General features: G+C 42.0%; 1 protein-coding gene across 9 annotated transcripts in view; it reads left to right on the top strand.

Moving 5' to 3' along the window:
* nfat5a (nuclear factor of activated T cells 5a) overlaps positions 1–27187 on the top strand; it is a 68904-nt gene that overhangs the window by 22350 nt on the left and 19367 nt on the right. For 5 of the 9 annotated variants that reach the window (XR_009825218.1, XR_009825217.1, XM_062040997.1 and 2 more), the window contains exons 2-12: positions 15819–15947; positions 18113–18758; positions 18841–19024; positions 23314–23504; positions 23598–23770; positions 23848–23982; positions 24070–24122; positions 24204–24336; positions 24458–24636; positions 24706–26836; positions 26902–27187. The exon at positions 26902–27187 is cut by the window's right edge. Coding sequence is in view for 7 of the 9 variants with exons in the window: in XM_062040997.1 (XP_061896981.1) it covers positions 15819–15947; positions 18113–18758; positions 18841–19024; positions 23314–23504; positions 23598–23770; positions 23848–23982; positions 24070–24122; positions 24204–24336; positions 24458–24636; positions 24706–26836; positions 26902–27187 (4240 nt within the window). In the remaining 2 variants the exon portion in view is untranslated. Of the gene's footprint in view, positions 1–2748; positions 2960–15816; positions 15948–17307; positions 17567–18112; positions 18759–18840; positions 19025–23313; positions 23505–23597; positions 23771–23847; positions 23983–24069; positions 24123–24203; positions 24337–24457; positions 24637–24705; positions 26837–26901 lie in introns of those variants that run through there. The other 4 variants (XM_062041001.1, XM_062040999.1, XM_062041000.1 and 1 more) reach the window with 4 other exon arrangements.

Below are 27187 nucleotides of genomic sequence, written 5' to 3'. Positions count from 1 at the left end.
CATCCACTATACAACCATGGAACTACTACAACACACCTGAAAAAGTTATCAAATACTTACTCATCCATTTAATCCACTATATGACCCTCCCTAGTGAGCCTCTGATTGGCTCGCCAGTGTATGACCATGTCTGTGACCCAGACCGCTCTGGCTGCAGTGCCCTCTGCTGGTTGTTCAGGGGAGTGTGTAACTCCACATTAAAACTCGGTCACATTTATTTGTGCATCTGGTTTGTGGTAGGAATGTCTCATTGACACAAAAGCAAAAAAGCGATCCACATTTGCAAATTCAATACAAATACAAAATCAAGCATATTTATATTCAAATCTCAAAAATATATTTACAAATACATGTTTATTTATACAAATTCTTGATTTATTTGTATGTCACATTTTTATATTTATACATTTTATTTGAATATATTTTCAAATCTTAAAAATATATTCACAAATATGCATTAATTTATACAAATTATTTATTTGTTTATCACATTTCTATTTGTATATTTATTAATATTTGCATATGTATTAATATCATGTTTATATATATATATATATAAGTTGATGTGAGACAATTCTACTTCCATAAAGGAGGATCTAGTTTAAGTTGAATTTGGGAACATCTTAAAGCGCAGTTTTGGGAATTTGACAAACTGCAATAGAAACTAATCAATTGTGTATTTAGAATTCAAAAGTAATTAAGAGTAGTTGATTTAAAAGTATTTCATGTAAAAATTTGGTTTTTTAAATTGCACTTTTAAGATGGTCACTAATGTGGTGATAAGTGGCGGTGCTCCGAGTAAGATTTGGCTGATACCGATCGCTTGCATTGACTGTATTTTTTAAAATTTAATAATGAGTGGTAGTTAGATAGATAGTTAGTACTTTATTGATTCCTTCAGGAGAGTTCCCTCAGGAAAAAATAGTGGCTATATGTGGAGGTTGATTTGTGTCTTTATCACCAATGCTTTAGTTTTTAGTTTTTTTTACACTGAATTAGTTTTTTGCGTTACAATTTTGTAAAGTGATTTTTTTTTTTCCATCAAATTATGGTGACAATTTAATTGAACAAAAGTGTGTGAGCAAATGAGAAAATTCCGTTAAAATACAGTGTGTTAAAATTCAGTTGGTAAAATTCAATGTATAAAAATTGTGTCGAAATATAGGTTGCTTCAAAAGTTCAGACCAACTTCTGGTAAATTAAGATTGAAGCAATCAATCCTGTCTTAGAACAAGCCAATGAGGTGTCTATCTAATAATAACCCTTGTACCAATTATATTGCTTGGCTTTTAATGACGTCACATCAGTTTTATTAAATGTGTGGTGGTCAAGCAGCATCTGTTCACAATGGGTACAAAGCGTCATTTATCCCCTCGGAAAAAAATGCCCTATGCTTGTGTTGTTTTCAGCTGTACAAACTGTTCAAATCGCAAAAAGGATACCTGTTTCTTAGGAGTTCCTTGAGAGGTCATCAAGAAGAGTGGACGAGTGCAAAATTTTACGAAAGACTATGACAAAAGTGGCACAGACTCCAGTAGGAGGCAGCAGCGCCAAAGAGTGCACAACTCTTCAGTGACGACATCTTTAAAGGGTTGTTTGATATACTTGAAATATACTTTGCTCGTTTAGTATTTCCCGTTGAAGTATTATCTTGATATTATTTGTATTTTCAATTTTAACAAACAGAAACCAGAAAGTCAGGGTCGATACTTTGTCAGGAAAAGTGCTTCTACGTCTCCTCTTGTTTATTTTGTACATACATGTGTCAAGAGCATTAAATTAGATTTGCTGATACCCGTAGAAAGCCAGAAGTATGTACTTTCATTAATACAATGTATCCAAAAGTTACTTTGGATACATTTACTATCCACCTACTCTTATGATCTGTAGGGAAGCCTGTTTTGGGGTGGACAAAGCAGTGGGAGTATATGGGACAGGTTTAATCTAGCTCGGGGGAACAGAAACAATATTAGGCCTGTTAAAAAGGAATTTTTTCTTCATGATGTCATAAAAACTTCAAAAGCAATCACTTCAGTGACTCTTCTCTCAGAAGGGAAGCACATAAGTGAAGACAATTATGAATGGATTTTTCTCACATTTGGTGCTCATAAACAGACTCCTGGGTCGCAATCCTGATAGATAGTCATTAAAAAGTCAGCTTTGCATAGTAGAGGACAAATGAACAGAATAGAAAATGCTGAGTTGAAAATACCAAAAGCCACCAGTTGCAGAATAGCCTGTAAAATGAAGTTTGCTGTCATGCTTGCCTTGCCTTGTAAATGTAAACAAAGTCCCGCCTCATCGTGTGAATGTATATAGGCATTTACTAACAGGAATGTCAACACTAGTGGCTCCTCTTGCCCGTCCCGTTTACACAGTAATAGATACGGCAGTGGTTTGTACCTTGTTTATGTCTTGTGCAGTTAACACAGAGCCACGAGGCACCACATTGGTATCACGTTACCAACGAGAAACTGTGCAAAAGGAGCTGAAGTAGATGGACTTCTAGGACTTGATATGACAGACGGGCATTGATTTTGACAAGTGGTAGTGTACTGTGTGATGTATTCTTGAACATTTCAGCCCTTTGACAATCTTGGCCTCCAGTGTGGATTGTTTGCATGCGTTTGCACTTTGCACAAGCTAAGATGTTGGCTAGTTCGCTGGAGAAAGAAGCTTAGAAGATTATGTGGGTTGTTGTTCAGCATGTGTGTCTTGTGTAGTGATCACACTTGCCAGCGTGGTCTTGGCTTCCAGTTGACCCTTTCTTCGTCTTGCAAGTCAAGTGAGCTCCGTGTTTTTCAGTAGTGTTATATGCTGTAATGATGCATGATCCTAACGTCTATTAACACACTACTTTAGGATCTCGTTAGCAGCATTTGTCCTTTTTGGCTTTAGCACTTGGGTCTCAAGAAAAGGAGAGGAACCCTAGGAAAAACGAAAAGACGCGAAATAGCAGGTCAGTAGTTGGTGTCTTGTACTTGTCAATATATTAGAGCTGTGTGAGTACTGGGCAGGACTTGGTTGTGTTGCAGTAAACGTACAAAGGAGTGATACGAAGCCCAAATGCTGCAACAGCAATAAAACATTTTGATTGATGGGGTTTTCACTTAATAGTGCTCAACTTTGACAGACATGTGCTAGTCCATTCCCTTAAAGGTGTTCACCAAATCAAATGTTTTGTGGCAATACCACCAACACCATAAAGTTATAGTGTTTGGTATAGTGCATTGAGCTGTATGAGAAATGTCAAGCCAGTGTCTGACTTATGTGGGTCAAACTTTTGGGTTTAGTAGCAGTGCTAGGAGGTGGTGTATTTGTCAGAAAAAGTTAGGCCTTTATAAAACTGATTAAAACTAATCATTACACCCCTATTACATTTTTGTAGCTTTGTTTGAGTGTAACTAATAAAAAGTGAAAAAATCCGGACCGTATGCAGTGCCCGAAACTTTAAATATGTGGACATCATTTCTGCACGGCTGCTGCAATAGAAAGATGTGGTGTGTAAATGGCAGCGCACAGTGGAGTTTTTAATTTTTATTTAAAATGTAATGCTAATGTTAAAAGTGCAATTTTAATGGTGATGGTTTGCAATTATTAGAAAACAATAATAAGGGTTATGGCAAGCAGAAAAATTGTTGTGTATTAACTAAGGGTGTAACGGTACACAAGAATCTTGGTTCGGTACGTACCTCGGTTTAGAGGTTACGGTTCGGTTCATTTTCGGTACGGTAAAAAAACAACAAAATATACACTACCGTTCAAAAGTTTGGGGCCACCCAAACAATTTTGTGGAATAGCCTTCATTTCTAAGAACAAGAATAGACTGTCGAGTTTCAGATGAAAGTTCTCTTTTTCCGGCCATTTTGAGCGTTTAATTGACCCCACAAATGTGATGCTCCAGAAACTCAATCTGCTCAAATGAAGGTCAGTTTTGTAGCTTCTGTAACGAGCTAAACTGTTTTCAGATGTGTGAACATGATTGCACAAGGGTTTTCTAATCATCAATTAGCCTTCTGAGCCAATGAGCAAACACATTGTACCATTAGAACACTGGAGTGATAGTTGCTGGAAATGGGCCTCTATACACCTATGTAGATATTGCACCAAAAACCAGACATTTGCAGCTAGAATAGTCATTTACCACATTAGCAATGTATAGAGTGTATTTCTTTAAATTTAAGACTAGTTTAAAGTTATCTTCATTGAAAAGTACAGTGCTTTTCCTTCAAAAATAAGGACATTTCAATGTGACCCCAAACTTTTGAACGGTAGTGTACATTTTCTGGTTATTTATTTACCAAATTTGTAAACAATGGCTTTATCCTTTTAACATTGGGAACGCTAAAATAATTCTGCCCACCACTAGGCTGGTCAGTGCAACAGCAGGCAGTCATGAATGCCAAGGATAACAATAACAGGGTCAATTGCCAGGGTTAATGTGGTCAATATATATAAAATAAAAACTAAATAAGATAAGGCTCAGAATTGGTTTCTTAACAAAACCTTTCTACATATAAAGTGCAACATTTCTACATATAAAGTGCAACATTAAACTGCTTCAAGTTGTTAGTCAGATTAAATAAAATGACAAAACTTTTCTTCTACATATAAAAAGTGCAACGTTAAACCATTTCAAGTCAACTAAGCCTCAGATTAACTTTTCTTTCCCCCCCCAGCCTTTAACCCTGGTGACTTTCACTCAATCTTCATGTTTTTTGCCAAAAAAATCAGTTTATCCACATTGTCTGCAGAAAGAGCAGACCTGCTTGCAATTACAATGTCTCCAGCTGTGGAAAATACCCTTTCGCTGGGCACGGAGCTAGCAGGTACGGCGAGGTAGTGCCTGGCTAACTTGGCAGTAAGAGGATATATGGGCTTATTGTTCTTCCACCATAGAAGTGGGTCAAAATCTAGTTTTTAATGCAATATGGTCTTAAATTTGCTTCTATAAAGACACCAACGGCCTTTGTTATTGCTTTAGCCCTGTCTGACTCGCCGAGGAGAGGCTGCTTGAATGCGGTGGGTAGGGTTGGGTATCGTTTGAATTCGAACGATTCCGGTTCTTTGTTTCGATTCCGATTCCTGACGATTCTCGATTCCAATTCTTCTTGTACCATCCATCAATGTGTATGACAGGTAGTCCCTGGAAGGTTGTATGTATTTTGGGTTGAGAGTTTTCACCATATCCCTGCAAACATAAACAAACATGCAATGTTGCTGTTACAGTTTAGCCCAGTATCAATTAGCTTAGCTCTAACGTTATTGCTTAACTAACCTAAATGTTGGAGATTCCACCTCTGAAAAGGGATGCAGTCTTTTGAGTATGTGTGCAGTGACCTTTCTGTGGCACTCTTCCATCTGTGGCACCGACATCTTCCCCATTGCCGCTACGGTGAACGGAGTACGCTAAGCACATCGCTGAGCCTGGCTAGCAGGTTGTAAATTGTCTATGAAAAAATATGCGGGCTAATTTGTTAGCTGCCTCAACTTTGGCGCAAAACACATTATTTATTGCATATATATTGTTTTACTTACCGGATTCGGACTGCAGTGCAGTCACCGAGGTGCCAGGCTGGGCGTCGAAGCCAGAGGAAGAGGCAGAGGAGGACGGTCGGCGCAGCGCGTCGAAGACGGGACACGCATTTATTTGTACTCCATGAACTTGGAGGTGCTTCATCATGTTCGACGTGCACCCTCCTAAGCACAAAACAGTCCTGTCGCACGTGTTACATTCCGCCGATATTTGATTTTTTCAAATAAAATAAAGCCACACTTTCGACCGCCGACGCCCGCTATCCATGCTTGACTGACTCGCTCGGCTACATAGGCTCAGCTATGCTAACACTTCCGGCGGTGGGCGCTTCTTCGTTGGTGTTCAGCGGCTTCCTCTTCCGGTCGGCGGACTTATTCTTTTTTTCCGGTCGGCGGACTGGGTATCGAAACTAGGAATCGAAATTTAAACTTTTGAACGATTCCGGGAGAGTCCCTGTTCCAATCGATACTCGATACCCAACCCTAGCGGTGGGGAGCTGTGTTTGCACCACGCTCGTCTTTCTCTTCTTTGAAGCCATGTTCACTTGGGGGGAGGTGCCGCTTTAAATGGGTTAGCATGTTTGACGTGTTGCCAGAAGCATACCCTTCTGCTGCTGAACAATGTCGGCAAAACACTTTGGCTTTGTCCACCACTCGTCCTCCATTGTTGTATCGCACCGTGAAGCCGAAGTGTGTGTGCATTGTTTACACAACTACTTATGTACGTCCGTTTGGAAACTCGTTCGGTGCACCTCCGTTTCGAACCGAACCCCCCTGTACCGAAACGGTTCAATACAAATACACGTACCGTTACACCCTTAGTATTAACCATTTACCATAAAATAGGTATTGAGGCTATAAAGTGTGTTTTATCCGACGGCTGGATTATTCTAACAAACTAGACGATAAATTACTTCTGAAATAATCAATAGCTGCAGCCCTATACATAATGCATCATATTTCTCAGTAGTAAAAGTGTCAGTTACAACATAGCTGTGTGTGCTTAGGTCTTAACCAACGCTGTGATGGAGAGAATGGAGTGCTTGCTACCTATGGTGAAAACAAAGCTCTGGTAATGGCAGTCTCTGGAGCAATGAAAATAACTGCTCTCTTCAATTGAAGATCCACCAAGCTAATGGAGTCAATGATTCAAGTCTTTCAGTGCTCAGGTGGATCACAGTTATGGCAGCTTTGAAAATAATGTCAAACCACTTATTAATGCAAAAGGGTAAGATCAGTTTCAATGAAAATGCAATAATTATCTATCGTGCTTTACTCCTCATCATTCTGAAAGGAAAAACAAGCTTATAAGAGCCAAAAATAGGTCTTTTAAGGAGAAAAGGGCGCAAACTCGAGTGTACAGGAAGCCAATTACTTGCAGGTCAGCCCGGCTTCTCCTCTGAATTGTACTTTTAATGTGCTCTTGTGCTTCTAATTGCATTTCACAGTTCACACTTCTATTTTTAGCAGCAAATGTGAGCGAAAACACTCACGCGGTAGAGCCACGTTAATGAGTGGAAACACCGAGGGGGCTTTGACACAACACAAGTGGAAGAGCTCTTGCTTGAGGTCGACCTTGATTTTCACTCGTCCATCGTATGCAATCGTCAATGTAGTCATACACCATGGCACTCGCTAACTTGAAGTCATTGCTAGTAAAAAATAACCACACTTTTATTGTGATAAAAGCATTACAAAGCATTTTGAGTGGCATTTAATTATGTGCACACCGATTTTAGACCATTTGCCTGTCATGGCTTCTACTGTAGATTGGTAGGTAGATCAGTATTGTTCTGACGGGGAATTCAAGCGTCCAATAGCTGACATACAGTAGAAGGAAACATAAGATTAAAAAGACGAAGATAATGTAAAAATAGGTATTTTGGAAACGGTACACATTCTATCCAATTACCTCTAAATCTTTGTACAGTATGTTTCAATTCTGTACAAGTTGCTAACGCAATAGTAAGGCAGTGCTCAAAAACAGAATTGTAATAGAGTGGCACATACTATGGGTTGATACAATTTTCAGGTTTCAGGCTGGTATGACTTTAGTGTCGGTCCAAATCGACACTAAAACTCCTGACTAGGAAAAGCCATTTGATAAACTTCGATCAATTAGTTATTTTTAATTTGTTGTTGAATATCCCACGATGTTCTAAAATACTGTTTCAATGCCATATTTGAGCTGTACAGAACAAAACTCCCAACATAGTAGTTGATGCTGAGTCAACCATGCTAGACATAGTGCTGTGTGATATTACAATATATTCATATATGGTAATACGGTATAAAATGTTTATCGTGTGATGCAATTATCTATTGTGTATGTCGTAATCTTACGTCTGGGCTGTGGCTAATGCAGTCCTTCTAAAATAGTGGAGCAGGCCCCCCTGGGGGGGTGCAATGCGACGCCAGGGGGGGCGCGTGTGACCTTGGGGAACATGCTTTTTTGCCGTAGCAGAATATGACGAAGCGTATGTAGCACTTGGCTTCACTGGAACCACGGTGGGAGACTAGGAAAGACCGTAGTGTTGTTTCCTTTAATGTTAATAAGTTTACAATTTTAGGCAGAGGTATACTTATAACAATTTGATATACACATTTTACTATTCCGTAAGAGTGGGGGAGCGCAAAATATTTTCTTCTTCTAAGGGTGGCGTAACAGAAAATAATTGAGAAGCCCTGGGCTAATGTAACTTCAGCATCAATGCTACTTTGTCGCTTGAAAGAACTTTACGGTTTACAACATTGCACAGACGGGCACCGCAACAGATGCTAAATCAACAAAAGAAGAGAAATTGGTGCCAAAAAAAATTTTTTCATATGGATTAAAAAAGTCAGACGGACCGAACAACGGTAAAGTCATCTGCATAAGAATATTGCCAAAGAATCGTTGCTAGTGACTCAAACAAAAGTATTATTTTAACTTGAAGACACGGCATGAAGAACTGTGTTTAAATACTAGCGTTGCCTGAAAAACCACTAAGTGATGAAAAGGAAGACACAGCAAACGAGCCTGATACCAATGTTCTAAAGGCATCGTCTATGACAAGCAATCCCACCGACACCAAGGAATTACAGATGCCATTTCTAAATTCATGTATTGACCAGACCTAGTATTCACTGTCAAAAAACTGTCTTGTCTTGTCCTTATTAATAAAATATATGCTTCACAAATAAAATGCGACAAGATAAGCAATATAGGCATTCATTTCATCTGTATATGGTTATTGGGATAAATATTTGTCCATATTGCACAGCACTAGTTAACCTAATACCCATTTGGAAAGCATGTTTCAAAAAACATCCTGTATCACACTTCATTGATACGTCCATTTCTGCCACTTTCTATGAACAGCACCTTTTGACCAACTAGGATTAAGTTTAAATTGATTTGATACCACAGTTTTTACAATGCTTGATGTGTGTGAGAAATGTAAACTCGATGTAAATGAGGCCAAGACAGCATTTTGCTTTAGGGAGATGTATAATTAGCAATAATTAACCCTTTATCCTTAAAGAGCTCTTTGTCTGTTTTGTGGCTGGAGTGTTATCAGTTCAAGAACGCAATTAATAACCCAGTGGTTTGATGCAGAGATGAATCTAACGCTGCATATTTCTCAAGTGCACCAAAAACAGGGTCTTGTGAAGTCTTAATCCATCTGGCATCCCACTCCCCCACCCTAAACTAACCACAAAGCCAGCTGCAAAGTATTAAAATAGACCAGTGACCTTGCTGTTCGACAAACTTTTTAAGCATGTGTATTATCAGTTGTGCATATCTCGAACATCAGAAAATTGAATTATGTCTAGTTAGTCCACCTGTGTTTTATTACGCTCAACCACCTTGACCTTAACTTGCCCAGATGTCTTGTGAACGCCAGAAAATACAATTTGAAATTTTAATGGGCTATATAATGCCATGCAGTAATTTGCATAATTGAAACCGAGTAAACAATTGAAAATCAGACTTTCTTGTGTACCATGGTGATTTCCTCCTGACAATACATTTTAATAAGCTGGTGTTCTCTTGGCACAGGCTAGTGTGCAGTCAAGTGCCTCGCGCGTCATTCAAACCAGTGCAATGACACGGGTTAATCCCGTGTTGACACATCATATCGTATATCAACCGCAACGTTTCCGTGAACCAACTCATAATATAGGTCAGATGCAGCAGCCCAAATTTAGTTAACAGTGATTTGCGACGTCCCGATTACGTCATGTAAAGGGAATGTGTATTGTAATTCTGCTGTTTCGGATATGCACACTTGGCACACAGGGAATACGGGCTTAAGGCAGTCTAAATGCGCAACATCAGATACCCAACCAATCACACACCCAAGGCTGTGAGTTGTTGTGAAGACTGAGGTTGTGTACTGTATGAGCTAGGAGGACTAGGTCCCAGTACAAAGACTTACTTTCTTTACCCTATGAACAAAGCTCACTTGTTGGCATTGCAAGGTTACAATGAAGATCATCTGTTGCTGGGAAATAAAGTTGTTTTTATGAGTTCTGTTGTGGCCATATTTTGAGAGTTGATTGATTGTTCATGTTTTTGACACTTAAAGCCCCATAACCCCTATGTCGTTTAGTTTTTGAGAACTGCAATTTCCTGCCAGTATTAGTGCCAAGCCCTCTGGACAGCACCTTGAAACTCTGAGACGACTATCTTCTTAAGGCAGATTAGCCTGTGACGAACATTAATCAGGAGATGGTGTCTTGTTCTCCCCCCCCACCCCCTGCATGTATGTAAAGTCTTCATGTGAGCCGCAATGATTTCACCTTGTCCGTCCGTCAACAGTGTTGCTGATGTCACTGACTAGATCATGTTTCTTCTCACTTTTAACATTCTGCTGGTGCTCAGTCATTGCTGGGTATCAGATGACTACTACACATGCCTGGCGCCACTGATGCACAGCTGAAATAGCCACGTTGATGCACCCCTTTCTCCTAGCAACCAGACTACCTAATCGCCTATGTATGCCAACAAGTGGGGTTTATTCTAGGGACACAGTGGCGCTGCTCGGTAATAGGCTTCTAGGAATCATGTTGCTATCGTGTATCAAGACATGTCTCTCAGGGTTTCAGTCTTCATTAAACAATTTGTATTCATCCTGTCACGCCAATGTCAGTTTTATCATTAGAATGTGTTTGTAGATATCATAATACTAGGTCAAGCTAGTCCAGAGCAAATTTTGTCTGTGGAACTTCCTTACTGGATGTAGCTGTCTGAAAATGAGCCAAGGCCAAACATCCGTGATAATCTATCTGGTTAAATGTTGGGCTCTTTCTTTGTTTCACAATTGTGTAAACTTGGATGCATTAAAGCAGTCGTTCTCAGCTGGACCCCACATCCCCCTGAATGACAAGCTACGATCCAAATTGCAGACATTTTTCCATTTTTGAAAAACGTTTCAGCAACAGTTTTATCCACCACCAACCAATTTTTTTTTTTTTTTAACAAATATAGTCTGTACAAGGTTTCTATTTTGCTGATTTAGTCTCTACTTACAAGCTCAGCAGACTCTGGTTGAGTTCCATTTCTGAGTAGGGCTGTACGCTTAGCTTTTTCACTAGGAGCACCGTGATAAAATTTTAGGAACAATAAGAAGGTACTGGATTCGATCCCCGGGCTTGGGGTCTTTCTTTGTTCTCCCCGTGACTGCATGGGTTCCCTCCAGGTACCCTGGCTTCCTCCCACCTCCAAAGACATTGGTCACGAGTGTGACGATCCTCCTGGTAGGGGTGTATCCCTTTATGGAGGATGCCTGTGCGTGACTTTGTTTTACGTGGGGAGACTGGTGCACAGACAGTCACCACACGATCCTTGACAGAATCGGGTCAGGGTCCAGTGGCAGGGACTCCAAGACGACTGGGGACCCGTTTTCTGCTGCAGCCTTCTTCCGCCATCGCAGCCGTTGTGGTAGTTCTTAAAACTACCGTCTACTGCCTGCTCCGCCGTTGAGGTCTTCAGCACTAAATGGCCCTAGTGTGTGAATGTGAGCGTTGTCCCTGTGGTGAGGGGGCTCCAGCCACCCACGGGAACCCGAGAGGGACAAGCGGTAGAACATGGATGGATGATGAATGAAGTATCCTAAATAACACAATCATATTATTAACACTCAAACGATGTACATAGCAACACACATGTGCACTCATACATACATGTATAAACAGCTATCAGAAGCCCCAATGCAACCCTCAATTAAACATTCCTGTCCAACAGCTTTTTATTTTCAAGTCACTAAGCTACACATGATATCAGTCACATGACTGTCATCACATGTAATTACATTACCGATCATAATGCTACTTAGAATGACCAGTGATGTTATTAAGTTGTCAATGTAGAGTCCCCAGGACCCACAGCTTGTGATTTTAGTCGATCCTGGAAAAAATTCAGTGGGTCCTACCTAAAGGAACTGTTTGCAACATTTACGCCAATGCCCACGGAGCGCTAACTTTCCAAAAGATTTTAAGCATTATAATCTGACCACAGTGGGCTTTTAGCACATAATGACATAACTACTATTGGTAACATAAGCTAGATGGTGGTGTTCTTGTTGTAATTTTTTGTTCAAAAAATGTAACTGAGAGCAAGTTGCAAACCGCTGCGCCCTTATAAAAATATGTATTTCTCTCTAGTTCTTTTATTCATATTCTTCTAAAAATGTTGCAATAAATTAATTTGCTGGTGGATGATATGGTTGTAACAGATGTATTGATTTGAGTTCAACATGTATCTGAACTTAACCCTTGTGTGGTGTTTGGGTCTGTGGGACCCGTTTTCATTTTTCATTAAAAGAAAAATGATACAATTAATTAATTTTTCAAACTGAGACTCACTGACTTTGGCTCATTTTCTGTGAAGAACATATATCAGAATTAGGGCTGCAACTAACAACTAACTTGATAATCGATTAATCTGTCGATTATTACTTCGATTAATCGATTATTAATCGGATCAAAGAGACAAACTACATTTATATCCTTTCTAGTATTTTATTGGGAAAAAAACCAGCATACTGGCACCATACTTATTTTGATTATTGTTTCTCAGCTGTTTGTAAATGTTGCAGGATATAAATAAAGGTTTATAAAAATAAATTTAAAAAAAGTAGCCTCTGCGCATAGCATAGATCCAATGAATCGATGACTAAATTAATCGCCAACTATTTTTATAATCGATTTAATCGATTAGTTGTTCCAGCCCTAATCAGAATACATATTTAATGACCATACACCCCCCCTACACATTTCTATTACATATAAGATGTCCGGGTCCACTGGACCCGGGGCTAATAGAAGTGTGGAAATTGATGTTCTGTGTACCACACACACACACACACACACACACACACACACACACACACACACACACACACACACACAGCAGGCCTAGACAGGAGGAGGACAGAGTGTAGGTACACAGAACATCAGAGAGTCAAATGTGCGAGAAAATGCCAGCAGACAGTATGGACAAACAATGTTGCAACCTTGTGTGGGAACCGCAGGTGCAGAAACACAAAAGAAGAACACCTGTGGGATGCAGAAACTGGCAGATAAATGTTCCGTGCAACGTTTATATTGTTATTACTCAGCCGGCATTTGTGGGTCTGATGGACCCGTTGCATTTTGTGGCTTTTAATGCCTCACAATCAAACACTTTAATGTTGAAATACTGAACAGATGGTTATTGGGATAAGGTAAACATCTGTTCAGCATTTTAACATAAAAGTGTTTGATTGTGAGGCATTAAAAGCCACAAAATGCAACGGGTCCATCAGACCCACAAACACTGGCTGAGTAACAACAATATGAACATTACACAAGGGTTAAACAAAACTGTCACAGGGGCACGACATACACAATTCTAATAGAATAACATTTTTAAATAAATTGGTAGAATTCAATGGAAAATGGGTACCAAAAAATCGAAGTAAAGTGCTGATTTTAACACAAACATTCCACAATCAATGTGCCCGTTTTGTTGAGAGTAGTGCAAAGATTGCAGTGTGTCATGTGAAAAGTGCAGACATTGTGTGTGATTGTGTTGAGGTACTATCGATAGTCTGATCATTAGTAGCGGAAGCAGAAAATATAACTGCAATAGCTTTTATCTTTTCCTCAAGTGGCATTTTTGCTTTCTTCTTTCCCTGCTTATTATCTCGTCATGTATGTGAAGACGCCGTCTTAGTGTAACAATTTAGCGACAGTCATTCGAAAATATTGTAAGATTCCAAAGAATGAAGGCACGGACAGACATAGCACTTCACGTCCAATCAAAGCCATTGTAGCCCTGTAGCCAACTGCTACACCGCTAACTATTTCATTACAGCATGTCGCCTAAATGTTAAAACACAACATGAATGAGCACAATATTTAGCAATGGAAACGCGGCTTTGTTTACTATAGGGTTGTATGGTATACTGGTACTAATCGCATGCTGCGGTACTAATGAATTAAAAACGTCAAATTACCCCTTTAATGCGCCCTATAATCCGGTGCGCTTTTTGTATGAAAAAAGACCTGACTAGACCCGCTCATCGGCAGTACGCCTTATAATCCGGTGCGCCCTATGGTCTGAAAAATACGTTGGTTTGGGTGAACAGATCAAGCGTTCCTACTAGGGCTGCAACTAACAACTAATTTGATAATCGATTAATCTGTCGATTATTACTTTGATTAATTGATTAATAATCGGATAAAAGGCAAACTACATTTCTATCCTTTCCAGTATTTTATTGAAAAAAACCCAGCATACTGGCACCATACTTATTTTGATTATTGTTTCTCAGCTGTTTGTAAATGTTGCAGTTTATAAATAAAGGTTTATTTAAAATTAAAATAAAAAAGTAGCCTCTGCGCAAGCGCATAGCATAGATCCAACGAATCGATGACTAAATTAATCGCCAACTATTTTTATAATCGATTTAATCGATTAGTTGTTGCAGCCCTAGTTCCTACCACAACTATCCTTCCCCATGGCTCAAAGCTCACATAAACATGGCGTCGATTGTGCATGATATCAATCAATCAATCAATCAACCAATGTTTATTTATATAGCCCTAAATCACAAGTGTCTCAAAGGGCTGCACAAGCCACAACGACATCCTCGGTTCAGATCCCACATAAGGGCAAGGAAAAACTCAACCCAGTGGGATGTCAATGAGAAACCTTGGAGAGGACTGCAGATGTGGGTGACCCCCCAACCCCTAGGGTAGACCGGATGCAATGGACGTCGAGTGGGTCTAGCATAATATTGTGAAAGTCCAGTCCATAGCGGATCTAACATAATAGTGAGAGTCCAGTCCATAGTGGGGCCAGCAGGAGACCATCCCGAGCGGAGACGGTCAGCAGCGCAGAGATGTACCCAACCGATGCACAGGCGAGCGGTCCACCCCGGATCCCGACTCTGGACAGCCAGCACTTCATCCATGGCCACCGGACCTGTGCCCCCCCCCTTCCACAAGGGAGAGGGGGGCAGAGCAGAAAAGAAACGGCAGATCAACTGGTCTAAAAAGGGGGTCTATTTAAAAGCTAGAGTATACAAATGAGCTTTAAGATGGGACTTAAATGTTTCTATGATACTTTTACTACTGCAGAGGAAGACATGTTGCCCGCAACGAATGCCCTGCAAACACTCTGCAAAGACAGACAAAAACATCAGCTTCAACACATTATTCCCACAGTGCGTTCCCACCCACAGGAGAGATCTTTGTGTACTAAAGGATTAAAAAACAGATGCAAAGCAGCGTTTAAGGAGTTGTGCGAGAGCAAAAATCACTTCAAACAGCGCCGTGTCATTATTCTTTTTCTCCGTGCGTATCCTGAAGGTTTGAGGGAGGAGGAGGGCGGTCACAATAATCAAACGCAAGCCCCATCTAAGCATCTACTTGACCGTGACGTCCAGCAGCTTTAAACTAAAAAACGTTGTCCCCATATGTAAGATTTACTTTTAATATCTCACCCAGCTCAGTACAGTCTTCAAAACTTAGGGTGTTGAGAAGAAACACAACATTTCTCACAAAAACTATTTAGGTCAAATGAGCACATTCCTAGCAATCCCATAAGAATGGAAGCTGTTGTAGCTGCAAAGAAAAGCTTTGCAGTTCCTGTAGGTGTGATGGTCACGACTCCCTTTTGTCCTCAGTTTTAGTGTTTCACTCGGACTCCATCATTGTCCCAACACTTTTACAAGCTTTACCACCAACAATGAGAGGGGCAGCTATGTGGTCCTTCTTAAAACATAACACACCCCACTTGTTTTGTATTTCAGAGTCTGTATATGACCTCCTCCCCAAAGAGCTCCAGCTCCAGCAGTCGTCCGCCCAGACCGACCCAGCCGCCATGAGCCAGAAGAGCGGGGGAGAGGCGGGGCCTCCTCCCTCGGCAGCCTTGGCTTCAGGTGAGTCAACAAACCAGCAGATGAAAACCATGATCTGGGATCAGGGCCGACTTGCCAAAGTGTTCTTCTAATACCTTATGGGAGGGTGGTGGGCGGGGAGAAAGAAACATGCCTTTCAATCGGTGATAGGGGGCAACTTCACCCTTTCACCGGTGACTGAGATCAGACTAAAGTGTGTTTTACTGACAATCCCTGCTTCAACACGGTTACAGACTTTGCAGTGGGAGCAACAGGGGCATGCACACTGTTGGTCTTTGTGTGGAGGATGCCATCTTCATCCAGAATTCCACACTGCAATGTGCACATGCTTCTCCCATCTTAACCATGTGATTGCTCTGAGTTATTCTCTGGCAACAAATGCCATCTTTTTAAGTTATTTCAAAAGAAAGTAAAGACTATTTCAATAGAAACATTCAGGTGGTCTCCATCGCTGCTTGTGGCTCTTCTTGGCTTTTGTCCTCTTTCTGTCTCGCTGGCTGGCTATGTAAAGGGCAGCCTTCTCACTCGTGACATTTTTCAACTAAGCAACACATTTTTAAGATTTGTGACCCTCTAAAATGGTGAAGCTATTCTTTGGTTGATTCTGAGATGGGCCTCAGGGCATTGCCACTCTAAAAGGCGATAGAGTTTTTATTTGTTTTACTTCCTGTGCATCATTTCATCTCCTAAACCAAATAAAAGGATGTTGTAGTTCTTTTGTTTTGTGTTTTTGCACTGACAGGATCCTAACACACTTTAGTCTTTGTCATTTCACTCACGTTTTGCTGCACGTCTTTTCCTCCGATGCTCGTGCCTAATGTTTTTTGTCTCCTGGCTTTTTTGGGGCAGTTGAAAATAAATATTTGGGTCAACCACTCTTACACTGCAGTGAAACACCAATGTAGAATCACCTGGCACTGCAGATCCGAACACTGCCTGTGGCCCAGAATAACGGTTCATTCAGGCATTTCTTGTTTGTTAGGCTTTTTTCATTTTGTTAAGAGTAATTTGTGCCAATGTGCTAATATTTCAGACACCACCTCACTTTAGAACCTTTCAAACCTTTCTGAAAGTGTGTGGTCTTTGTTTAAAATGAGGGAAGGTTCGTTCACATCACCAATCCTATATTTCAGAGAAGCTGCCAAATTCACGACATAGAATGGATGGATTTGACTGAAATAGTGAAGTTGCCCCTAAAAATGATTGGACTGAACAAATTCATGTGGTCTGATCTCAGATCATGGTTCAGGAGAGCCAACATGCGTTATAAATGGGAACAATTTTAGTCTGAAATTGCATTTTAAAGAGCAAACTGGTCAACAAAGTTTCTGAGAGAGCTCCACTTTTAATGCATCTTTTTTTCTATCCCGACCCTAAGCAGTGCTGATCGGAAGCATGAATGCTGTAAAGTCCCTCTGAGGATGAGGAGCCTCATGAATGCTTCAAAATGTAGAGTCGACACCACAAAACAGGGCTCTCTTCACAATTTTAAGTTACCCAATTTACTGATTGACAGAAGTTGAGTCTTGAATGATCAGCTCTCTTGTTGCTCATTGGCTGTCTCATTTTTATTGCAGGAAGTTCCCTCTGAGGCAGGGAGTGTCTGCATATAAAATGGTCTGCAGTTCACTGCTCCATAGGTCAGAGGCTTGTTTATTCTGTCTCTATGGCTACGCTCAGTCCCAACAAAATCTTCCAATTGGCATGCGCAAAATACTTGACTACTGAATGCACATTGCACAAAGTGTAATATAACCCTGGTAACCCTGGCAAATTTAATTTGACGCCACCTTACCAGCTTGCAAATTGGGCTGTACATGAAAGTTTTGACCAGATTTTGTTATGTTTCTTTCTGGCAATGTGTATGTTACAATTTTTGTAGCTTGCTTTTGTTTTTGTAAACAAAGCATGTCAGTTTTGTCACATTGATTTATTAGAGAAAGGGTTTCTAGGAATCAAAACATTGTGGGACCTATAGTAAACACCCTTCTCAACTTTAACTTCAGAATTTTTGATCAATGCTTGACAGCTCTCGCATGCTTCGTGAGGGCATAGGGCCCATAACATTCTTGAAATTACTGTTGGGAAGAGGGGAAATCAGTTCAAATTCAGCTGCTTGAGTGGGACTGCTAGCCTGCTCTGTGCTGAACAACCTTACTAACTCATTTGTTCGTATACTACTGCAGATGCCTCATCTTCCACCTCCAGCCCCTCCGCCTCCTTGGCCATGGGAGCCCCACCATGCTCTGGCATCATATCCACTGGCCCCGCATCTTTGACCTCAGACCACCATAAGGCCCCCCAGCATCTTCACTCTACTGGAGGGGATGGAGCTATAGCTTCAGAAGTCCTAGTCATGGAAGGAGCAGTGTCTGCTACTAGTAGGAGCAACAGTGGAGCAAGCGCTGCATCAGGAGATGCTGGGTCAGCGGTCTTGTCAGGGCTAGGAGTTCAGCAGCCTCAGAACACCCCATCAAAGCGGAGGCCTGTATTAAGCATATCCCCGCCACCTGAGGACCTGTTTGATGATAGTCAGATGTCCTGCCTAGAAGAGCCCCCGGTAGCTGGAGTGCCAGGCCCAGACTCTGAGCAAAGCCAAAACAGCATGTGGGCTGATGACTCCGTCTCCAACTTTAGCTTAGCCAGCTCCTTCTCCTACAACGACAACACGGAGGTGCCACGCAAGTCGAGAAAACGAACCCCTCGCCAACGTCCTGGCCCCAAGGCTGCTCCCCCTGAGGACAGCATGGATGTGTTTGATGCCGACAGTGCCAAGGCACCTCACTTTGTCCTTTCCCAACTGGGCCCAGACAAGACCAGTCCCATGACCGGGTGGGTATCCAAGTCCTCAAGTTGCTTACAGTAATGGAACAATAACTTGTCATATTAATGTCATCTTTGTGCTTCTTCTCAGCTCTCTTGAGTCAGGCACGGCAGTGAAGGGTGGTTCGCTATTTACCCAGTACCCCCCAAGAAGCAATGGGAAAGAATTACATATCCTGGTGCAACCTGAAACCCAGCACAGAGCTCGCTATCTGACCGAGGGCAGCCGAGGTTCTGTCAAAGACCGCACGCAGCAGGGATTCCCCACCATCAAGGTTTGACACAGGAGACCCACTAGCTGCTTCTTGGCATGGAAACAATGCAAACACCGATTCAACTGAAGTTCAGTTGACACTAAGGCTGGCAGAAAGAATTATCACGATTAATTTTTTCACATCCTCCAATCTCGATTTACCGTATTTCCTTGAATAGCCGTAGGGGCGCTAATTAATTTAAAACCTCCTGTCACTCCGGCGTTTACCGGAAGCCTGCGGGAGGGCTGTGCATGCGCTAATTATTTTAAAACCTCTTCTCACTCCGGCGTTTACCAAAAGGAATGCGGTAAATTTAGGCGTGCGCTTTGAGTGTGATGTAAGCATACCATCATGAAAAGCACATTTAATAAAAAAAACGTTATTATGGTCTTACCTGTACTTATAAATGGAGTCCATTTGCAGCTCCTTCTGACCAAAAGCATCGATAACTTGTTTATAGAAGTCTTCCTTATTTTCTTTCTTCAGTTTTAAAAGTCTCTCTGTCTCGATGGAGATATTCCTTTAATTATTACCTCCTGCTTCGATTGAAAGTCCAGTTTAGAAAACTGTTTTATTTTAGATACCGGTATGTAATCCTCCATGTTAAAAGTTCAGGCGAGAGGAAAAAAAAATCTGTTGCTGCGTGTTGTCACTTCTTCTGCAGTACCGGAAGTCGCAAGAAGGATCACTAGCGCCCTCTACCACCAGGAGGCGGGAGTCATTTAATGACTCATACTGTATTTGACACACGCAGCTACGGTATATTAATAAAACATAGCTGCTTACTGTTCTTTTTAGCATACCGTACCGGTATTCAATAACTTGGACCTTAAATCCTAGTGAATAACTCTTTATCTTTTTTCCTTTGTGCGATTGCAAACTACTGAAATCCGCTTCCTCCATTTTGAAAATGAGGACAGATTTGACCCGGCGGAAGTTCTAGATATATGCTAAATATTTTGCGAAACGAGTTTGACCCGGCGAAAATTATAGACATGCGATAATAAAATTAATATTTTGAGAAACGAGTTTGACCCGGCAGTAATTCTAGACGTGCGAATACTATATTCCCTGCGCCAATTCAAGGAAATACGGTATATCCCTTTTTTGTAAATTTAAATTCGGATTGTCCCGTGCAGGATTACAGCGAGTACCGTTGCATCCAACGTTCCCTCTTAGGTGCGTGCCTGCGCAATTGCACACTGCTCACACCTCCTCCGCACACAGCAAATCTATGCCGCGCACTAAATCAAATCCCACTCTAAACAAAATAAACACATAACAATTTGTTTTGTAACATTTTGCAATGCATCTGTGAGTAACAAGTGACGAAAGGCGGCCACAACAGATAAAAACAATGTTTGTCAACACTGTTTAATTATTGTAAAAGTCTGTCAAGACGCTTTAAGGAGGACAGGGATTCCATCAATTCTTTAGCGAATTTGTTTGTCGGCCATAACCACACCCACAAAATGTGTAAAATACTTCTATCTAGCAAAATTGGTAATTGTCTAACGTACCATCCAAGGCAAAAGCAAGTCCTTGCCATCCGTTATATCAACAGCAGCTCTCACCTGCACCAACACATACACTCATGGCAATTCGCCACTGATGCGTTTAAGGCCACACAAAAAGTAGGACAACTCCAACACTACACAGTAGGGGTGTAACGGTACGTGTATTTGTATTGAACCATTTCGGTACAGGGGTTCCGGTTCGGTTCGAAGGTGTACTGAACGAGTTTCCACATGGACATATTAAGTAGCGTAACGCACGTTGTGTAAACAATGCACACCGAGGCACAACACACGGCATGCTAGCAGCTAACGGGCTAGTATAGACTGACCATACGTCCTCTTTTCACCGGACATGTCCTCTTTTGCGGAGCTGTCAGGGTGGAGTTTCTTAAATGCCTCAAATGTCCGGCATTTTGAGTTAGGGTTGCGTGTATTTTCAATGTACGTTCAGGGTTAAGAAGGGGTTAAAAACAAAACAAATTGTGCGCGCAGCAGCATTGGTGAGGGAGGGGCAGAGACTGAGAGAGCGAGACAGTTATGATAAACGCGCATGCGTCGCCAGGCTCTGCTTTTTATCCATAGATTTATCAGATGTAATTTTTTATTATCTATAGCAGGTGTGTCAAAAGTGTGCCCCGGAGGCCATTTGCGGCCCACAGCTAATGTTTTAAAGGCCCACGGCACATTCTAAAAATACTATTAAAATAAACAAAAACATATAAAAAGTGAAATAAAAAAGCTTAAAGGTTAAATGTAATTTAGAAAAAGTTGCAATGTTGACTAACAAAACAAAGCTGTTTTTTTTTCTTTCAAACTGTCATTGCTCAAAACATAATATTGAATCAAAATCAATGTTATTATGAATTATTGACCTATCCAAGGTTCCCATTAATTAACATCAAATATTCCACTAAGAAAAATATTTTTGGTGGAAGATTTAGCAAATTTGGTAAATAAATAACCAAAACATTTATATTTTGTTGTTTTCTTACTGTACCGAAAATGAACCGAACCGTGACCTCTAAACCGAGGTACGTACCGAACCGAAATGTTTGTGTACCGTTACACCCCTACAACATACAGTAACTATTTTACATATTGATCCTTATTGATTGTTTATACAGTGTGTATATAATGGTTTAAGTTGTTTTAGAGGGCTTTGAAGGCTAGCCACATCTTGCAAGTGTTTTTTTATCTTAAGAATCCAGGGAAAAAACATGTACAGTATGTTCTTACGTCTCGTGATTTTGAATGATGGGCAAGATTTAAAAAAAAAATGCAGTTCCCCTTTTTCTCTGATGGCTGTAGTTGAGACATTAAAACAGACACACACTTTCCTTGGTTAACTTTTTGACCAGAGAACCACCCATTTAAAATATTTCATTTGTAACCTTGCAATAATAAATCCAAGCAGGCTCTACACCAGACCTGGGTATTCTGCAGCCCGCGGGCCACATCCGGCACTTTGTGCGTCCCTGTCCGGCCCGCGTGAGGCCAATCATAAATTACAAAATACATTTTAAAAAGTATTTTTGTCGAGTGTGCAATACAACGGTGCTGCTTTTGTTTTGAAAAGTGTTATTTGTATTACTTCCGTGTGGACGTAATACTTGCTCTGAAATCCTTACGCAATGTGAACAGCTGCAATCACAAATTACAAAATAAAGTTGAAAAAACATCTATGTCGTGCGCGCAATACAACTGTGCTGCTTTTATTTTCAAAAGTGTTATTTATGGCCGTATGTCCGTGTGTAACCTGTGAGTGAAGGTGCACAGCGACAAGTGATGCACGGTTTACACCCGAGACGCTGAAAAGTTGATGACGAATGGCGTGTTTTCAACAAGACATGGACTGCCAAGCAACGTTCCCTCTAAGGTGCCTGCGCAATTGCGCACTGCTCAAGCGTCCTCTGCGCACAGCAAATACATGCCGCGCACCAAATCAAATCCCAACTGAATTCTAAACAAAATAAACACATTTATTCTGTGTAATTTTGCAATGCAACTTTGAGTGACAGTGACAACAAGCGGCCCTAACGGTGTTTGTCAATTGAACACCGTTCAATTATTGTAACGTCTATCGAGATGCTTCGAGGCCAGGAATTATATCGATCACTTTATTGAGCAAAACTGATTATATTCGGCCATAACCACACCAAAAACATCAGTAAAAAACTTCTATCTCGAAAAACTAGTCATTTTCTGCCGTACAAACCAGGCCAAAATCAACTTGTCATCTGTCACCAACACGCATACCACTAAGCCACTGGTGCGTTTATGGCCACACAAAAAGTCGGACAACTCAAACACCACACAAAGTTACACTATGACTCCTCAGTCATACGTGTGCTTATTTTACTGTCATTTATTATTAATGTTAATTCATTTATATTAATCATGGAATGCTGTTACTAGAGAAAGTTACAGGAATGCACACTTCATCCTATGATTACATTTCATTGTGCAACATGAGGATGTTTAAGGGGAACTAAATGTGATCTCTGAAAGGGTACAAATGATTTCCAAAGCAGTGCTTTTGGTATAAAGTTAAGTTAGGTTAAATGAAAGTATTATTATTATTATTTATCTTACGGTATATATCAAAAATAATATTGAGCAAAATTTCATTGAAATATTGTCGATGTGGCCCTCCAGCAGTGCTCGGGTTGCTCATGCGGCCCCCGGTAAAAAATTAATTGCCCACCCCTGCTCTACACACACAGAACATTTCTTGAATTGTCAGTTTTCACTTTTTTTTTCAAAATAACCTAATTTATTTCCTCCCCCCCGCAGTTGGAGGGTGTTAGCGAGGCGGTTGTGCTGCAGGTGTTTGTGGCAAACGACGCAGGCAAAGTGAAGCCGCATGGTTTCTACCAGGCCTGTAAAGTGACCGGCCGCAACACCACCGCCTGCACAGAAGTGGACATTGAGGGCACCACTGTTATTGAGATCTCTCTGGAGCCCAGCAATGACATGAAACTTGCGTAAGGGCTGTTTTTATTTTGCTTCTGGGAGATTGCTTGCTACACAAAGTTGAAATTGAGTACCTCATTCTCCCATTGTGTGTATTCGTATAGAGTGGACTGTGTTGGAATTTTAAAGCTACGCAATGCTGATGTGGAGGCACGTATCGGTGTAGCAGGATCTAAAAAGAAGAGCACCCGTGCTCGGCTGGCCTTTAGAGTCAACATCCCTCAGACCGACGGATCCATCCTTACGCTACAAGTCCCCTCGTCGCCCATTCTGTGCAGTGAGTAGAAAAACCACCTGTATTTCCAAAACCGTTTAGTTTTTGCCTTGCTCTGAAATCCTTACGCAATTCTCCAGCCCAGCCAGCAGGAGTGCCAGAGATCCTAAAAAAGAGTCTTCACTGCTGCTCTGCGAGAGGAGGAGAGGAAGTTTTTATTATCGGAAAGAACTTTCTCAAAGGAACCAAAGTCATTTTTCAGGAGAACATTGGAGGTGTGTAAATTGGTATTTTTGGTGTCCAGATATTTTATGAAAAACCTGCTTGATGGAAGAAAAAAAAAATACTTTTACATTTTGCAGATGATAGTTCCTGGCGAGCTGAGGCCAAGATAGACATGGACCTCTTTCATCAGGTAAATGCAAGTGGCAATAACAATGCTGTAAATTTGATTCCAATTATAACTGCTTTTTGGATCTCTTATTTTTGTTCCAAGAATCATCTGATTGTGACAGCCCCTCCATTCCATGACCAGTCAATAACTGCCCCCGTTTCTGTGGGAATATTTGTGATGACCAATGCTGGTAAATCACATGAAGCCCAAACATTCACCTATACTCCGGACTCAGGTAAAGTCCTTGTTTCTTTGATTGTGAGAATCTGGTATCGACTGAGCTCTCCATTAGACTTCGCTTCATGAAATACTAATATTAATACAATAATTCTATCATGTTTCCCCCTCTTCCTCAGCCGATGACGCAGACAACCGAACTGTAAAGACAGAGGCTACTTCCTTTACAACATGTATATTTAATAGTCCGATCAAATCTGGTTCTGACCAAACGGAATGCTCTGGTCAGCCGACCAAACGAGAAGAGGACACACCAATGGAAGTTTCTAGCAATCAACCGTCCTCAAATGTCTTCAAGGTAGGATTCATTTCACTTGTTTAACATCAATCAGTTCTTGCTGACATGGATTTCCTTTTCATTTCAAAGCAATCTGCTGATCCAATTGTCACAGTGCAGCAGACACTGGAACTCAGCTCCAGCCCTAATTCAGTTGGGGAGTCTTTTCAGAGCTCAATCCCCCTTCAACCTGAAGACGTGGAGCTTCCCCAAGCGCCCCCTGTGTTCCCCACCCTCGAGTCTCTCAACTCCATACAAAAGCAAGACATTGCCCCAGCCACGTCCTTCCCAATGTCAGGAGATCCAACAATCCCTCCTGTGACACCAGAAGTTCCCCAGCAGTTCCTCAGAGACCCTCAGGAAAGCCTGCCTCCTGAACATTCTAACAGTGGTGGGGTTGTTGTTGTAGCTATGCCCCAAATAGCTGCACCCTCTCAGCCCCAGTCCCAGCAGTCACAGGTTTCTTTATATGCCCAGGAAGGAGTTGCCCAGCTGGAGAGGGCTGTAAGAGAGCTCCAGGCCGGCAGTAATACCACACTCCAGCAGGTTTTAGAGGCAGCTGTAGTACAGCAGCAGCTAAACTCTGTGCTTTATAGCTCCACGCCCTCTGCTGAATCCCTTCAACAGCATGTCCAAGAAAACATGAACAGCCTTCGGTTGGGAACTACAGATAATTCACTGTCGCAACAGCTGCAGATGCAGCAGCAGCAGCAGCAACAGCAGATTCAACAGTTTCAACAACACCAACAACAAATGCAACAGCAGCAATTTCTTGGTAATCTTCAACAACACCATCTGCAGCAGCAGCAACAAGTCATCGGAAACATGCAGATCCAACAACAACTTATACTACAGCCGCAAGACCAACAACAACAACAACTACAGCAGCAACAGATGCTGGAGAACATTCAACAACAGCAACTGCAACAGAATCAGCAACAAGTCATGAATAACATCCAGCTCCAGGATCAGCAACAAGTCATGAATAACATCCAGCTCCAGGATCAGCAACAACAAGTCATGAATAACATCCAGCTCCAGGATCAGCAACAACAAGTCATGAATAACATCCAGCTCCAGGATCAGCAACAACAAGTCATGAATAACATCCAGCTCCAGGATCAGCAACAAAATCAAATGCTGAGCAGTTTACAACAACATCAACTACAGCAGCAACAAAGCCAGGCTTTGAGCAATCTCCAACAGCAGCAGATGCAGGAACAGCAAGTGTTAGAGAATCTGCAACAGCAGCTGCAGGCCGAGTTGTTCCAACCACAGATCCATTCCTCCCCCCAGGTGCAGCAGCCGGTCTCCCTCCTCCAGCAAGCTGGTGAGATGCTCACCATCCAAACCAGCTTCCCTACCCAGCCCCCATCTCATACGTCCCCTCCACAGCAACTCTTCCAATCCCCGAGGCCCATAGCGGAGACACAGGGCTCCCAACAGCAGGTCCAAGCTGCCTTGCTCCAGAATACACTCACGGTTTTAACCAGCGGCAGCCTCGGCCCAGAACAGCAGTACCTTTCCCCAAACCCTCAATCCCAACAGCAGCAGCAGTTGACGTTCATCTCCACCATGGAGACGTCTTCTAGCCAGTCTCAGCCGGTTGCCATGTTTCAAAACCAACCTCAAGCTTCGCTTTCTCAAATGCAGCAACAGAGCACCCCCATGGAACAACAACAATCTCCACAACAAAATCAACAGCATTCACCGCAAATCACGATTGGGCAACAGGGATCCTTGTTCCAAAGCATACCCAACCACTCCCAACCTAACCCCATTCCTCAGAGCCAGCTCTCCCAAGCACAGCAGACAGGTCTGCTCCTCTGCACAACTGATCTAGACCCGCAGGCCATTCCCCAAACGATACTCTTCAGCACCCAGACCCAGGGTCCTTCCCAGATGGGTAGCATCACTGTTGAAATTCCCCAGCAAGAGCCAGCAGAACCTATGTCTTTCCAGGATCAGACAGCCGCACAGAACCAACAGCGGGGCCTTTTCCAGGAACAGCAACCAATGCAGGTGGGCTCAACTCGTGGTTCACAGGAGCTGAACAATCAGGCGGCGCCACCGAGCACAACCATCTTTGTGGTCCAAGGGGCTGTGGGCGTGGTGGACAACCCTGGCCAGCAGCCCCCAGAGCAGCTTTTCCAGACAAATGTGGCTGACAACGTGGCACAGCGAGGACCAGCCAACCTGTTTGTGTTTGGCATACAGAATGGTAAGTTGTCCGTCCAGCTAGTTCCTATTTGCCGATTGATCCTTTCCATTCTCTCCTCCTGCCAGACACTCCCCTACTCCTCAACTCCCCTGGATCGACCCTTCCAGTTCCCAGCCAAGCCCAGAACTCGGGTCACATCATGGAACAGCCCATGGCCCAGGGTGCATCCCCGATGGCGCCCAACATGCACAGCAGCTTACAGGGCAGTCTTCAGGCACAAATGCAATCCAGTTTAGAAAGTGCAATGCAGGACGCCATGCAGACCAACGCCCAGGTGAGCCAACAGCAGGCCGCCGTCGACGCCGGCCTGGCGACTCCCATGCAGACCAATCTCCAGATACGAAGCTGCTT

Source organism: Entelurus aequoreus, linkage group LG03 (genome assembly GCF_033978785.1).
Source record: "Entelurus aequoreus isolate RoL-2023_Sb linkage group LG03, RoL_Eaeq_v1.1, whole genome shotgun sequence".
Lineage (NCBI taxonomy): Eukaryota > Metazoa > Chordata > Actinopteri > Syngnathiformes > Syngnathidae > Entelurus > Entelurus aequoreus.
The sequence above is the reverse complement of the archived record's forward strand: the minus strand, read 5'-3'. Positions and strand labels throughout refer to the sequence as shown.